General features: G+C 43.0%; 1 protein-coding gene across 2 annotated transcripts in view; it reads right to left on the bottom strand.

Moving 5' to 3' along the window:
• Tp63 (tumor protein p63) overlaps positions 1-16,542 on the bottom strand; it is an 86,845-nt gene extending 70,303 nt beyond the window's left edge. The window contains exons 1-2 of one of the 2 annotated variants that reach the window (XM_085685373.2): positions 16,346-16,542; positions 595-849 (exon numbers count right to left, since the gene is read on the bottom strand). In XM_085685373.2, the coding sequence (XP_085541499.1) occupies positions 595-849; positions 16,346-16,387 (297 nt within the window). In that variant the 5' untranslated portion in view covers positions 16,388-16,542. The remainder of the gene's footprint in view (positions 1-594; positions 850-16,345) is intronic. The other variant, XM_085685372.2, reaches the window with a different exon arrangement.
• Between the last annotated feature and the right edge of the window lie 501 nt (positions 16,543-17,043).

Genomic DNA, 17,043 nt, shown 5'->3' on the forward strand with positions numbered 1-17,043 from the left:
TTTACTCAGGAGATCTGGTCTTTTTCTACTTCCTATGTAGATTAGATCGATGTATGTGTCCTCATTGTTGTCTAGGTTCTCTGGGACTGTGAATTGTGGGCTGGTTTCCTTGTTTTATGTCTAGAAGCCACTTAAGAATGAGTACATATGATATTTGTCTTTCTGTGTCTGGGTTACCTCACTCAGTATGATGTTTTCGAGATCCATCCATTTGCCTGCTAATCACTTCCTAACACATTTCCATCTCTTGCCGTGAGATTGGTGAAAACACAGCACACCCTGAAAACTGTCCATATTCTAGGACCACGCTATTTCTTGTCGCAACCCTTTCCATTGTCCTAAAACTGCATACAGAGTACCCCTCAGAAGAGGGTGGCAGACTGGAACACGCGGGCTGATGTCACTAGGCACTGGTCACAGCTGGACCATTTGGTTGCCGGGCTAGGCCAGGTTTTTGCATTGACTATCACCTACATGCTCCATAAGCGTTAAATAATCAAAGACAATTTTTCCCTCATTAGATACGCTTGGAAGAGAGAATACTCCTGGAATCTGATGAAGACCTCTCTGGGTGTGGAGGTGAGGCGCGCTTACCGTCCAGGTGGCCGACTTGGCGGTGCTTGACTGCTGGAAGGACACATCGAAGCTGTGTGGGCCTGGGTAGTCTGTGTTGGAAGGGATGGCAGGGGATGGAGAGAGGGCATCGAAGGTGGAGCTGGGCTGTGCGTAGGGCGAGGGCGCCGTCACGCTGTTTTGTGCGTGGTCTGTGTTGTAGGGGCTGGTAGATGACGAGCCATTCTGAATCTGCTGGTCCATGCTGTTCAGGAGCCCCAGGTTCGTGTACTGTGGCTGCAAGGACACCCACACACCCCGATGTTAGTTGTGTAAGCCACAGCTCGTTGCTCAATAGAATCATAAAATAAATAAATAAATAAAAGGTATCATTTGGTGTCCTTTGTGAGAAACTGGACATAAGATCCCAAACACTTCATAACAAGTAAAGCCACCCACCCCTGGTTAAAGGAATTATCCAGTACAGCTGGGTGAGTGTTGGAAGATGGAATTTATGCTTACCCAAAACAGGTACAAAGCGCCCAGGGCACAGTACTGCTTAAATATTATTTGAAATAAATGCTGTCTGCATTTATTGCTTTCTTAAAAGAAACAAAAAAGCCGCATACAATATTTACAAGGGAAAGAGACCAACTGAGAGATTTTAGGAGTTGAGCATCAAATTATTGTAAATATAGGGCAAATTTTCTTTTTAGCATTAAATCTAAATTTATTTGACAACCAAGTCAGTTCTCAGTGAGATGTTTATGGAATTTGTCAAAATCTTCTTATTTACCTGCAAAACAACTTTCTCATTACCAAAGAGGGAAAGTGATTTTATCCAAGCACGGCCCACCAGAAAGAGTAGAAGTTCTGTAGCAGCCTTAGGTCAGCTGGCAATGACAGCCTCCCTTCACCCGAGTTATACTGAGCCTGTCTCCTGAGGGGTCACTGGCTTGTGGGGCTTGTGGGACAGTTTCTCTTGGGGGAAGTCCTGTTACCCACCTAATGAAGGGAAGGAGAACCCCCTCACACTCCACTGGTGGATATTCTTAAAAGAAAACAAGGAGGTTAGTTTTTCAATAGGAATATAACCTCAAGAGACCCAGGCTGTGGAATATGAGAGAGAACTAAAAAAATATTTTAAAATATTAAAAAAAAGAAGGAAGAAAGAAGAAATGAGGGCTTGAATTTTGTTTTCCATTTCAAACTCTAATAACATGATAACATGATTTTATCCAACTTAATTCTGTCCCAGGAGGAACTAAATGGGTTCAGTCATTCCATTCAGTCCAGAGAGCATCTGCCACAAGGCCCAGGCCGCACACCCAAGCCATTACCATTCATGCGCTCACATTCCACTGCTGAATGCCTCCTCCCTTTCGCCCAGTAAAGAACCATTAATCTATTTACACTTAGCCCCACGCTGACAAGAGCAGCTGCTTGTCTCCTCTTCTCTCCCTTCTGACTTTGTTGCTCCTACCCCTCTCCTCTTGCTAGCCTCGACCTCCCTTCCAGACAGGTGTGCTGTGGCTAAACTACAGGTAGACACCTAGGGGAGAAAAATAAATAAATAAGACCCGGGGCGGTACAAAGGTGTCTACACTGAACTAAAGCTTTTAGGTACCAGGCCGGAGGCCATGGTTTGGGAAGGGAATTGAGGAAATCGTATTTGTGTTTAGTTAAGGGTCAGTATACAGAGCACTCTAGAAAGTCCTGTAGGGATCAGATAATGCCGGCAAGGGCGCGTGCTTCCCTATAGCAGGACAATTAGGGAGGCAGTGGTCCCTGACCAGAAGGAAAGAGAAGCTAGCTGAACACTTTCTCGCAGGCAGTAAATGACTGCTGTCGCACCCCTCCCCGCCCCTCCGGCTACACAGCAGAAACATCAGCTAATTGTGGGCTTGGAGGAGAACAAAGACACACCGGCCCTTTGAATTCCCACCCCCCCCTCCAAATACATAGAGAGAAAAAAGTTGGGGGCCCCCCGAGTTTTAAAAGCCAGTAAGCAAACACATCAATTCTCCGAGGACTTAAGCAAAAGTCAAATTCCATTCACAGAGGCATCTCAAAGGCAAGCCCTGCCCTGGCTGCAAGGCTGAGCACAGCTGACACCGAAGAAGAAACTTCCAGAGAAGAGTCTTGCACAGCTAGCTGAGAGCCCCGCGGCTGCTGACAGACCTGCTTCGGATGCCATGCTTAGGTCTACGCAGCTGAGTAAAACCCTAGACTAGAAGCAGCATGATTTGTCCTGACGAATTCCTTAATATACGCAATATGAACCTAAAGTTCTCAGTATTGAGGAAGCTCAATTTGCTATCCAGCAATAAAAAGGAGAAAAATCACTTCAATTTAAATTCCTCCCAAATGATGCTTTAAAAAGAAATCAATCCAAGTACTATACTCAATTGTCTCTTTTTTTTAAAAAAAAAAAAATTATAAATCCAGCACTTCTTATTGTGGGCTTAGATGAGAACAAAGAAACACATCTTTGAATTTTTTCTAATGTCCATAAAGAGAAATGAATAAATAGGGGTGCAGTAAAAACATATACGGGGAAGCCCTCCTTGGACACATTTATTATGTTGTTAGGATTCAGTTAGTCGACAGCCACAGGATATAGCTCTATAGAAGTTGAATTTGAAATATTCAGCGTTTAAACAAGTTCTCGCTCGCTTGCTTCTTCAACTGGAGGAGAGGTTGCAGGTGTTGACTTAAGAAGGGTAAGTCAGCGTTGGTCAGAACGGGAAGAGTTTCCCAGACAGGCCAGGAAAACAAACTCTACTACTTAACGCAAGATGAAAATTCAGGGCCTCTACACACATTGGGAAGCATTTTTAAAGTGTGATATGAGAAAGCTAAGCAGTGCCCGATGGCGTTCTGGAGATGTTTCCTGTAGGCCTTAAATGGGAAGTTTTCACTTTACTGCGCTTGATCCTCACAGAAATCATCACAAGCAGCAAAGTGAAGCTGGTGGAGGGAAGGGAACACTACTGTCCCCTTCTTTACTTGTGGCCATACCGTGGACACATAGAGGAGCCAGGACTTATACTTATGATCACTGATGATGACCAGGAGGAGTATCAGACACTAGAACGTGGTATTTGTGACTCAGACATGAACACTGCCCTGGAAAGAATTCCGTTGGGTCTTTGTGTTTCTTGTGCCACAAAGAATGTCAGGGCATTTGAAATGAAGTATGGAGGAGAGTCTCCTTTTCTAATGACAAAGGGTCTTGATCTCAGGTGCACACATACACAGAAAGAATGAATGCCCAAGTTATGCCCTGTCTTATCACATCTGACAGGAAAGGTAGCCTTCTTTTCAGAAAACATGAACACAGAAATGGGCACCATTTGTCCGTTACTTGCTACACTCCTTATAAAATAAGACACTTGATTTCCTCTGACATTACCCAACTGGTTAATTTTCTGTAGAAGTTACTTGGAAATAAAAGACTCCCTGACTGGACCCGAAATATCAGCCAAGCTTCTCCCTGAAGCATCTTCACATCCATCACAGATTAGTTGATCTTCACACTGAGAGGGTGAAACACAGAGTGCCCACAAGGCTAGACTACACTCTGGGATGTCATGGAACACCCTTAGAATGTTAGGGAGCCCAGATACGGTTGTGACAAAAATAGGGGTCCCCATAGATAAAAATCTGTTTGCTTTCATCAGGAGGAAGGAACATGTACAATTATCAGTTACCAAATAGAAGGAAGAGCATTGCCTCTGTCTCCCGCTTCCGTGTAAGCCCTGCATGCTTTAGCTGACCGCGCCGATCTGTACACCACTGGACATCAGAATTAAGAAAACACCAGAGGAGCCTAGATTTTTCTCTGTATGATTTTTCAAAACATCTTAAGAACACAACTCTTGAAAATTAACACCAATAAAGTATCAAATCAAGTTATTTGGACACTGCCTTGCAAATGGGGCTTAAGTAAAACTTGTGTATATAAAAAAGTAATCTCTCCCCACAAATCCATCACTAAAAGGCAAATATACCAATCTCTCCTTCTTGGATATTGCTGTCTATGTTGGGTATGTTGAGATCATGTGGAAAAATAACTAGCATTTCATCTGGAAAAGTATTTTTGGCTCTTGACTGTCTGTTAGGTAAGGCTAGGGGATTAGACAGCCTCGGCACTTCTCATGTTTCTACTCGGATTTTAGAAGTGTAACAGAGCTCTCAGGCTGGTGGCATGGGATTAAGTCCTGGCACTATCAGCAATGTGCTCTTCCCCACGGGGTGAGGAAGGTGAGCAAATTTGACCCCAGTTTCCTATGGGCTGAGAATCTCATAAAACCACGAAGACAATGGAAAGACAACACCAGTTCTCACATCCTAGTAGCCCAGTTGCGAAGTGATTTTTAAAACAGTGTTATGATCCTACTTTCACAGCAGGTTCATGAAATCGTCATTTTGTCTTTGTTAAGATTTGCCTGGTCAAATCTAAAAAAAATTGTTCTGTTTCAGTGGCATAGCTAGTTTCCTCAGTGGGTATAGTCTCTGACCTTGGGCTTTATGGGTCTCTGTGAGCCTTCTATGGCTCCCCTGGGAAAAGAAAAGTTTCTTCATGGCCTTGGCTTTATAAAGTATCCATTCCCTTACATGTTAGCACACAGACAGCATTTTCATCCAATAATATAAGCAGGGTAGAGATATTCAACAAGCACTGCCCGAGGGAGAAATGCTTGTCATTTTTAAGTCTCCCACCACCTGTCCCCATTCAGAAAATGATGGTTTGTTTTATGCTAGAATTGATCATAATTAACTTCAAGCATGCTGTTTGAGGTCAGGAAAATATTTATAGAAGAATGTTTAGTTAGATCAACATCTTTTTACCTTAAATGTGTAGGTACTATGATCTTTTCTGAAAACAGTATTTTATTAAACATAAAGTATTTTTCTTCTTTTGTTTGTTACATAATCATAAAATGTGAGTACCTGGAAACAAATGTACCCATTCATACAATGAACAAAATGCAAGAATAAAGTATTAAAACAAAAACAAATCTAGAGTATAGGCAGAATGCTTACTAGACTGTTTTATCATAAAGTTTTGACAGTCTTAGAAAACAAAGTTTCTATGACTTATGACAGATGTCTTTAAGAACTCCATGAACAGTTGAGACAAACAGATTAAAGTTTGCTGATCAAGGGGACAAGGATGTCAACAAATGCTACACAGAGTTTTGGAAGGCAGAATATGTTGAAGATAAAACATAGCTAAAGAGAAGTGTAAAAAGTTCAGTTAAGGAAGAGTGAAAATTTAATTCAAGGACTTTATTAAGTACTCACTCTAGTAACCAAGACAGAGAAATACAATGCATGAGGAATCTCAATGCAGATACCATTATACACCATGAAAATGTAAGCACAATGGAAAGTAGAAATATATACTTTTAATTAATAATATAATTATTGACATGTTAGAGAAAGGTATTCAGAGCTTCGGTTTGTTCAACCTGGCAGCTACTCATTAAAATAAAGGCAAAAGTATGTTTGTTTATGGCCATTTTCTCCTATTTTGCTCCCTAAGGGCATCATCCGTCTAGAGTAATCATATATTTTGCTAGCTCTATTGACACATTCGCAAATGTTGGGAAAAGACAATATACACTAGTAAAGATCTTTAGTGAGAGCTAGTCCATCGACACAGAAAATACAATCCAGCAACTGCCATAGCTTGACAACCATTTCAGTTCATTTGCTTGGTCCATATCAGCAGCCAAGACTCAAAACAGTGGGGCTATTTTATGGTAGTAGATGCATAGCTCATGATGACATGATGCAGAAGATACTTACTTCAATAAAATAATGACGAATACCCAAAATAAACCCCCCAAAATGTGACATATGTTTAGTATTCATAGGCAAGGCTCTCTGTGGAAAGATATTAGCTACTATTGATGTTAATATTCCTATCAAGTCTTCAGCTGGGCCTTTATGGTATTCAACCACTTTGTACTTTTTGCCCATGTGTCCTCATAGATACCATATTTTATGTTTTTTATAGTTGAGGGAACTTAAACTCAGTAGATTAAATAGTACCATGAGTCAAATGCGATACTAGAGAAGCGAATCCTCTTATTAGCCCTTCATTCTGAGCACCTATGACAAGAATGGAGCTGTCTACCTGGAATTCCCATCTGAAAGTTGCTTTCAAGGAAAGCGCTTCTTTCATATAGCTAAAGGATTCCCCCTTGCCCAGTAAGCCATTACTTATTCTCAGGATTCCTCTACTTAATATATAGTTCCAAAAAGGACCCCAACTCCATAGAGCTTCCACAGAAAACACATTGCAAATCTCTTCATGACACTCTTGGACTCTACAAAGTGAGCCCTTTGAGAAGACTTATATTGTCTTAAAAAAAATGGTCCCGTCTTTTAATTGATCTTGGAGGTAATATCACTAAAACTCTCCTTTGGCAAATAGCCCTTCCTTCAACTTTTCAAAAGCTAACTCCTGCTTCGTTATTCAATTTTCCACTTCCATGTCCTCTGCTCATGCCTCCTCTCACTGCCCAGACAGATGATTTCCCTGCTGCTTCCCATTTTCATAACCTTTCCCCTCGGTGCTGCATAATTATCCCTGCAACTGTCGTCAGGAATACTGTAAACATTGGTCTGCCCTGCCAGACAATAACCTTAGGTGAGATCATATGTGTTGCAGTCAGTGACAAATCCCTGCTACTTGGGAAAGTGTCTGGGGCACAGGAGATGTCAGGAATCTGTTCTTTAAGAAATACGTAGAAAATCCTTCCACTACCAATCATACTCAGAACGCCTTTCCTTTATCCTAGCACAACAAAGCCATGTTGGTGTATTCTGAAGTAGCTCTGCATGCACACTGCATTCACCTCAGCACTCAACTGTCAGCTGAACAATATAGGGCATCTCCCAGAACCTCTGTGACCCTTGCTTTGTGTTCTGTTCGTCCCGCTCTTGGGAGGCGGGAATCGGGCTTTGAGCTTCAGCGTTGGTGGGAACCTACAGCAGAATAGCCAGAATTGTCACTCCTGATGCAATGAGTAATAGCTGGTGGCTCACACCTAGCTTACTGAGGAGCCTCTGCTTCCTTAAAGTGAACACACAGTCACTTCTGTGCCAAGGCAGGGATCTTTCACCTGATGGTCTAGACTTTCTTCTCAATGCAAGTACGTCAGCAAGAAGAGGCGCCATCTCCGTGGCCTCACTGTTATTGACCTCTCCTAAAGACAATTATGGGCAAACATAAGTTCTTTTGAAAAGAAGCCACTGAGACATACGCCTTAGCTTCTAATACATAGGTCATAGACTTGGCCCCATCCTTTCTGACCTCCACAGTTTTCTACCCAGTAGTCAGAATTCTGTTCAGAATAGTAAGATGATGAATGACTTACAAATGTAAGTTTAGAGGAATCAAGACTTCGGTATATCAAGCTTATAAAGTGATTCGTGGGAATTATCTAAATTTATGACCTTGTTCCAGACTCTATAATGTACACCCAGAGGCCTCCACAGCAGCCTTTCGCTGAAACAGAAGAAAGCAGTGTTCTCCTGGAGTCTTTACCTCACTTCATTTTTGCTTCCTTGTCTTTGCAGTGCCGGGGATCAAAACTGGGGTCTCTCCTCCATGAGGCAAATGTTCTGCTGCTGTGCTATGCCCTAGCCCTTTAATTTACTTTGGCTGAGTGCTACATATTTCACCTGAGGTAAAGCTTTCGGCGCTTTGCTACACGCTGTAATGAGACATCCGTGACGTACCAAGTGTTGGGATATTCTCTAAGCCGGCACTTTTAACTGCAAAACAAGACTGAGGTTAGCAGCTATGGCAAAGGTATACCTACCTCACTCTGAAATGCATGTATTTCCTCATCTCTCTCTCTTTACCTCAACCAAAAAGTGGCACTCCTTCAGTCAGCTCAGTGGTGTCTTTGACAGACAGGGCTTCCATGTCATGTTTAAGTAAAACCATTCCTGATTGCTCAGAGCATGGGAAATAATTCAAGGAGCGTGTTTGCTCGCCATCAGGTTGGCCCACCCGGATGAAAGTACCCACCTCTCTGGGGATGACCCATGGACACACAAGGGACAGACTGAATCGGGGAAACAAGGTAGAAGCAAGCAAACACTCCAGCTGCCGTACAAGATAAAGATCTAATCTCTTCGCTTTGTTTTGTTTTGATCGCACACATTCTCTGCCCTCCTGGGTCATCAATTAAATGAAAGTAGCATTTACTCCGCCCCAAGTGCCTGTTAGCTAGCACACAAGCCAGCTGTAAAACAGGAAGCTGCGCCATTTCTTCGAAGATGTTGCTTGCTACTGGAAATTTACTGGAAGCGAACAAAACTCATCTTACTGCAAGAACCCCAAAACCAACCAACCAAACAAATAGTCTGCCAAACAGCAAGGAAACCATGTGTTTCTGTCACCTACAGAACATACCACAGACAAGGCTTGTGTGTCTTTATTATTCTGTACAACATTTAGAAATAGCATTTTTTTTTTTTTTAAAATAAGAAGGTACCTGGAACCATACACATTTCTATCTGGAAATACCATTAAAGCCAACGCCATAGGTGGCTTTCCAAAACATTCAGAGAACACTATTTAGTAGCCCTGGAGAGGACTCGCAAGTAAATATTTTTGGGGCTGCTGATTCATCAGGGGAGAGAGAGAGAGAGAGAGAGAGAGAGAGAGAGAGAGAGAGAGAGAGAGCGCAAAGACACCTGGTACACACAGGTTCAGGGGACTGAAGTCTTGTTCTGAAAGTCAGAATGAGGGCCTTCTTAATGACTGGAAGGGACTTCATCTGGAGATAAACTGATGATCACGTGGGTACTGAAGTATCGGAAGAAAACAGGCAGAGGGGTCTCCTCCTCCATCTCCTCAGTCAGGTTTTGAGCCTTTTAAGCACTCAGACATTGCCCGCTGAAGAATTTCCTGTGTACTAGGCTTACAAGAGTTTCCTTGACCTCCCCTGTGCTGCCAGCTCTCTCTGTGTAGGGGTCGGATAGGTCCTCCCAGGGTCTATTTAAAGGGAGTCAAGCCTCTGCGTCTGATGTTGTCCTTTGTGAGGGGTAATGGTTTTCCTTTTAATTCAGAGTCCATCAATAGAGTGACACTAATCCAGACTGATTTGAGTAAACAGAGTTTATTCCACATTGTCTCTGTGATCTGAGAAAGAAGCACCTTGGGAAAGATCACTGCCTGGATTGGAAACGGCCCCTGTGGGGCTTTTGCGCAAGCTTGAAAGGCAGACAGAAAAGGCCTGCGCAGAGCCCTGTCCAAAGCCAGGCCTCTTTGGGGGAAGGGGAGATGGTAATTCTCCCAGGGGTATTAGACTAACTGCACCTATTAGTGGCTTCTGCACCAGTAAGAACGGAGAACTGTTTCCTTTGTAGTGTTTCCAGAGGAGCTGACCAGAGTGGCTCACGGCTTTCTTCCTCCGACAACACACCGCGGCTTTTAGAAACATTTGTTACTGGGTTTTTGCTTGTTTGCTTGTTGTTGTTTTTTTCTTTGTTTTGTTTTAGCTCTTAACAAGCAGGAAAAAAAATGAAGTTCAGGTTATAAGTTTTGAATGAAATACCAATTTTTTGAAAAATATTTCATATTTAGCCCCTCTCCTAGCATCAGTGTGTGACTCGCCTTAATACCAGTTAGGTGATTTTAAATTGACAAATTTAAATATTAGCTGCAGAAGGCATCTTCGTTCAAGTCTACAGTTGTCCAATCTCACTTGTCTTCAAAGAAAAAACTTGAACTACTTCATTTTAAACTTAAGGCATACAAACCAGTCACAGGAAAACATCAAAGAGGCTTAGAAACAAACAAACAAACAAACAAATCCCACATCAGAAAGGTGTGGTGGCACACACCTTTGATGCCAGTACTTGGGAGACAGAGGCAGGTAGATCTCTGAGTTCCAGCCCAGCCTGGTCTACGGAGTGAGTTCCAGGACAGTCAGGGCCACACCAGAAACTGTGTCTTAAAAAACAAACAAACAAAAGTCCCATATCTTTTTTTTCTTCAAGAAAATGTGAAAGAATACAATTTTGAGTAGAATACTACCAGATTAAGTAAGAAAAGTAAACATAGAGTATAAAGTATTGTCGTTGGGAAGACTCTATAGATATTTCATTCAATTACTTCTTCAGGAGGCCGCAAACGGCAACAGTTTTGTGAAACTTTGTTTGCTCTGATATATCCAGAGCCAAAAGTATAAGGCTGGACACTCCCTGAATCTACTTGGTTTAGTGGAGTATTGAACTGGGGAGGAAGAGACAGAAAGAAGCAAGCGTGAGAGCCCTCCTCTGATCTCAGAGCTTAGCCCCTTCCCTGCCCACTTGCTCCATTTGTCTTTGTTAGACTCTAGCTTGAACTTGCTGTGGAGACTAGGGTAGCCTTAAACTTGCAGCAATCCTCCTGCTTCTGCCTCAAGAGTGTCGGGATTACAGGCTTGTACCACCACAGCAGGTTTTTCTTGGCCTTTAAATCAAGTCACCAAGTACCTCATCTACCCACTCCATGGCCTGTCCTGCCCCTCTTGCTCTTCTACCCTCTGCTGTCTTTGGTTGCCCGCATGCCTTCCTGGAAGAAACAGGTGATGGAGGTGTCTGTGGCTACCATTTACTCATTTCTGCCTTCTTACAAGGATAGTCGGTGTGCCTAAACTTAGTTTCTAGGACACACTGAGTCAAGTGGAAATGTTACTTCTAACGGGAAAAAAATAATCTGTGTGGTTTGTAGCTGCTGTCTGATCTACAGGCAAATCTATATTACTTCTCATTTGGGGGTCTTTATTTAGGAAAAAGAAGAAGAGAGTCCATTTATAGAGTAACTGAAGAATTAGTGTACTTACTAGGACATTTTTGCAAACAAAAAGGGGTACTATTAATAATTTTGTTGGAATAGCAGATAAAAACAGGGTAAAACAACACTAAATATTCACAGTTTATCTATGGCAGGAACCACAGCTACTAAAGCGTGCTGTGGGCAGAGAGTACGTCAGTTGAACGAGGCCTGAGGAACAGTTGGCTTTGCAGTGAGGTGGTGGCTCTTCTTGCTGAGCTGGTAGCTGAGGTAGAGTGCAAGAACTGTGCTTGGCTCCTTTCATGCAGCCCCTGGCTAGGCTGTGTATCCTCCCCAAGAGCTCTGACATAGGGCTCTGATTACACACGTCTCTACTCAGAGCCCATCCCACATTTGCCACGGCCATGGTGTCAGCACACTCCCTTCTCATTGCTCAGCCGCTCTATCTAAGATGTCTGACTCCATGTCCCAATGACACCCTACTTTCTCTTCACTGAACTGCTTCATGACATTTCTGAGCATGCCACTGGCACGCAGGTCCTGTGCCTTCTCTGCTTTATCACGTTCCCAGAAATCTTCATTCCCCCTGCAAACCTAGGACTCAGGAAATTGTATGCGTCTATCCAAGTTAAGCTGCATCCTACATATACCTTTGAGTTTTCCTGATCCTCTTATCAGGGGCTTTTATTCTCTCTCCTCTGACATTTTTTATAAGGCCCACACTTTTCAGACTGCAACAAAGACCTCTATCATCTATGTCGCTGTGCTTTTGAAACTTTACTCTTAAGGAAATAGAAATAAGATGAACGTTGGGTCAACTGCCTTTCTTGAACCTTTCCAGTCACTGTGCTCTAAGCCCAAATGCCCTGTCCTACTGGATTCTCTCTCTATGTGCCATTAAAATTCGCACTGGATGACAGACAACACTGTGCCCCTCACCCAACCTTCTTCTCATCAGGTATCAGAGGGGGAAGAGTAGTCCGCTAGGTTTGGAAAACCTTGCCATCTTTAAAAAAGTAAAGCTATTATGCCAATTATGAAAAGACCTTTTTCTTTTTTTTTTTTTTTTAAAAAAAAGCTGAGTTCTCTTTTGATCATTGGTGCTGTCTCTACTTATTGACATAAAAGAAAAAGTGAAAAATACTCAAAGGTAAAGGCAAAAGTTGAACTTGATTGCCATAAGGGAAGATACATTAACCTATATTCTTTCCTACGTCATCAAACGCACATCAAAGGAAGCTAGTGTACTTTTGTGACAATGTATTTAACTGTTTTGCTCAAATCCTCCTCCATAAACAAAGTCTCACGGTCACAGATGCATACTTCCTTAACAGGGCTGAGTACAGAATTTATTGTAAATTCTCTGTGTTCAACTCTAAGAAATTTGGAGCGAAGTTGCGTTCAGGAGCTGCATGTAGTCCGACAGAAGAACAGCCAGTGCCTTTGGCGGCTGCGGATAACAGCCATTCCTACTTCTCCCCTCTGCACCCCCCCCCTACGAGGATCATTGCTCTCCTGAAACAGTCAAACACACTCTCCCTTATCTAGATAAAGGATGACTGTTTCATTATCAGCCAATCTCTTTTCCAATAGTAATGAGGAAGGCATGATCTATGGCCTGCCATCTAAGATCTCTTTCTCCCAGTCCCTTCTGGGCTTGAGGGCACCCAATTGGAAAACAGGCAGGGCAAGGCAATGTAGCCCTGTGGAGAGTGGATACAGCGTGGCTGACACCGAATTCAACCTGCTGCTGAGGCCTGCCACGCAGCCTGCGAAGCCTCGGGACTACCATTTTATTGATGAGAAAGAATGTTCCCTTCCATTTAAAACATAGCCAGTAGAAACGGGACAGAGATAGGAAGTGCTTGCTGAGGGCATGCAGGCCCTAAGGTCAGCTGAGTGGGCAGTGACCTGGCCTGCCAGGGGCCTGGCTGCTATCGCAGCGGCAGCCGTGCTTTCCCCAAAGCTTTTCGTAAGCGTTTCACGGAAAGCTCTCTGGATCGCTACGGTGAGTTACAATCGTCCGCTTCAGAGTGCATACAACTGTCCCAAGGCGTGCCAGATAAAAATAGTAGTAAAGGGCACGCAATCAGACACACGGAGCACTCTCAAATCTAAAAAGAAAAACAGCAACTCTGAGTAGGACAATGGAAGCTTGGCGTCTTGGGTTCTGTTTAGGATCAATCCACCCAACTGTCCTCTGTCGCCAAAAACTGTGCAAGGGACGTTTAAGCAAAGGTCTCTTTATAAAATGGAGCTTCTCTCTGCTCTCTCTCCCTCTCCACTCCCACCGCCATACTACATGAACACTCACCTTCTTCTCCCCACCACACACGCGTGCATTCACACACACACACACACACACACACACACACACACACACACACACACACAGATACCAATACAGTGCAGTGGAGTGTGGTGCCAGTCCAGTGTTTTCGGTTGTTGTTTTTATTGTGTTGTTGTTTTAGAAAGTAGAGCTTAATCTGTGAAGAAATTCCTTTCTCGTGACATTTTATCTGCGTCTGGGTTGGTCTCAAGCTTGGCACTGGATCCCAGTGCTTGCTTGTTGCTTCTCCATGGTCACACCAGGGCAGAACGTGAAGCCCTGCCTGTCACATCTTGCCCACATCCTCCTCCCTTCTGGACCCTTTCCTCTTTACTAGTTGCTGCCCCCATCCGGCTTTATTGGAAAGAAATAACCGGAAAGTTAAAACCAGTGTAGTGAAGGAGCATACTGTGCTTTTATTAATTTTATCAGTTCAAATTGTCAGTAAGTTAAACTAAAAAATTAATTAAGTCAGAAAGTACATTATAGTTATTAAACAATTCTCACCAGATAGCTGAGTCCTTTTATAACACAAATCTGCCCAGTTTTAACAGTTCTTGCTATTTTGATATTGATGGGTACTTATAAACATGAGTACCAAAGCGCCACAGCTTTTTATTAAATCTCCATATTCACAGAAACAGGTGGATCCAAATATTCCATATTCTTATATGGAACAGTGCGCTTCGAGACAGCGGTTCATATGAAAGAGAAGCCTAGGCAAACAAGGGAGCCGGTCTTAGCAGACCCCAGCCGTGAAGTTAACACATAACACACACACTGGTGGGAGAATATGAAGCTATGAAGCCAGTGTGCGAGTCGACAGAAGACAGATGCTAGCTCGTGTTCTCTTATAGCTGTTTGCTACTTCGCTCAGTAGCATTCCAGCAGCCAGTACAGCCTCCTCAGGAACCCTGACCATTCTTCTGCCGAACATTCCAAAACCCGTAAGCCTGTGTGGAGGAATTGCTTTCACAATGAGGCTGCCATAATTCTCATGAAGAAAATGACTGTGTCTACAACAGGCAGTCTTTCCACAGAGATATACTATCGGCATGGGGTTTATAAGACTGTCTTTCTTTTCTGACACTACATTTTCTTTAATGCAAACATTTCCTTTAACCTGACACCGGACTTGAACTCTCCTCACCCGTGTCTCTGAACCAACTTGCGCTCTTCTTTCACGTTTACCCACAGATAGCTTTTTCTTAGACATTTCCAAAATCCTGCACAAACTAGCTCACAAAAAAAGACAAAATCAGACAGATAGAGTGATCCTCTCTTAATTATTAAAACTGGACAACATCAGACCCAGTGGAAACAGCGAGAAACACGGACTAGTTACAGGCATTTTCTTTAAATTGTTTGCCAACATTTTAAGCTACCTTTCAGTGTTAAAGCAAAACGAGAAACTCAAGTTTCTCTGGCAAGGCCAAGCAGGACTGCGTGCGTGCCTGCTTTAAAGGAAAGCGGGCACTTCCTTTTCCTCCTTGAGATAACTTGATATTTCCCCTGTTCTGTTTGCACAGTTCAGGCGTCTAGACAACAGCATGGTCAATAACAGCGCCGGCCCTACTTGCTGCCTTTGTGTGTCTTCCTCTTGTGGTCTGCACTGATTGTTGTGCGTTCTGTTTTGACTTTTAAGAAGCTTGACTCCCATACCCCAGTCTCATTTTTCTAGGCATTCACCTGTAAGTGTTCTCATTGGAAATACTGAACTCTCTCTCTCTCTCTCTCTCTCTCTCTCTCTCTCTCTCTCTCTCTCTCTCTCTCTCCCAACAGCCATCCCCTGGACCCCTCACCCCACCCTCCCACCCCAATCTGATTAGTGTCAACACAGCTGCCTCTTCCTAGGAATGTAAACTAATATTGTTGTTAGGCCTCCCGACCTGACCTGAGGAAACTTCCTCAGAGCCGTCTGGTCTCATCAGCCACTTACTTCCCTGGCATCCCGGTGTCTAGTGATTTAAATCCCTACATCAAACAAGAGCAGAGAATCACCAGTTCCTTAAACTCATGAAGGTTTGAAGGCTCACTTTCATGCACACATGCACAAATGGTTAATAGCGTACTACTCTGAAGTAACTCAACTATCTGTCCACAAAAAACTTCTAAGTCAGTCAGCACACAATGCGGACAGGACTCGAGGATCTTCAAGTTTAACTGAGCTTCCAGACTGATACAGTGAAAAGCGATACCTTTAAACAAACCTACTTCATTACCTTAAACAAATTCTCTTGCTTTTAATATGAAGCCTGAAGAACTGAGCAGTTAATGTACAATCAATTGATTTATCTCCCTGGTACATTAGCTCTCATCAATGTTCCTAGCAGAATGCGCTCTGCTTCCACTGCTTTTATAAAAAAGTAAATTTTCTATAATCTGAATACTGTGTTTCTTACAATACATAATGTCACCCAGGAATGTTTCCTTTCCCCTGTGCTCCCACTGTTTCATCTGATTCTCAAGGAAAATCAAAGACACTCTTAAAGCCACAACAGAAAACATTAATGAAGAAAAGGAGATTCTTACATACAACTTGCAAACACACTCCATTGGGTCACTAGAACCACGACTACACAAGTTCTTATTTAAAAGAATAAAAAGAGAAGAAAAACACCTTTACGCAGAGTGCTAAAATCTAAAAGCCTTACCTCACTAAATTGAGTCTGGGCATTGTTTTCCAGGTACAACATGTTAGCAGTGAGACTGGTCAAGGTTGCTCTTCTCTCTTCTGCTTCCAGGGTTTTGCCAGCCCCCCCACCCCCTCTGAGAGCCTTTCGCTACGAATCTTCTGAGAAGATAACAGAAAATCAGGTGCCTCTCTCTTTCTCTCTCTGTACATACTTTAAGGTTCCCTAATATATACCCAACTATAGGCATGAGGGGCGGGACTCTTCACTTTACCTGTCCAATCCATCAACTTCCACCTGGGCTCCTCCACTCCAATGGAGTGAAGCCTCTCCCATCTCATTAAGTAGTTAGAATTCCTTATCACCAATCTTTAAAAGAAAAGGGGGAAAAAAGGGCAGGAGACAGACAGGTAAAACTTTCCCTGTCTCTTTCATAAGAAAGTGCACTCTGTCCCAAAAACAAAACAAAACAAAACCCTCCTTCAATCAAGCCTACCCCCACCACCCCCACCACCCCTAGCAGGACAGGCAGAAGGCAAGGCATTGCACAAAATTCTTACTACTCTTTGCAGTGGAAAGGAAAAGTTCTGGGAAAGTTTTGGAAGGCTTCTTCTTTTTGCTTTTTTGTTTTTCCCTAAACTGCATTTGGGGTTTTTAAGAATGACTACAGAAAGAAAGTAGGGGAAATTGCTCATATATTTTCTCAGCATAAAACTTAG

This window comes from Myodes glareolus, chromosome 2, assembly GCF_982192425.1.
Source record: "Myodes glareolus chromosome 2, mMyoGla1.1, whole genome shotgun sequence".
NCBI lineage: Eukaryota > Metazoa > Chordata > Mammalia > Rodentia > Cricetidae > Myodes > Myodes glareolus.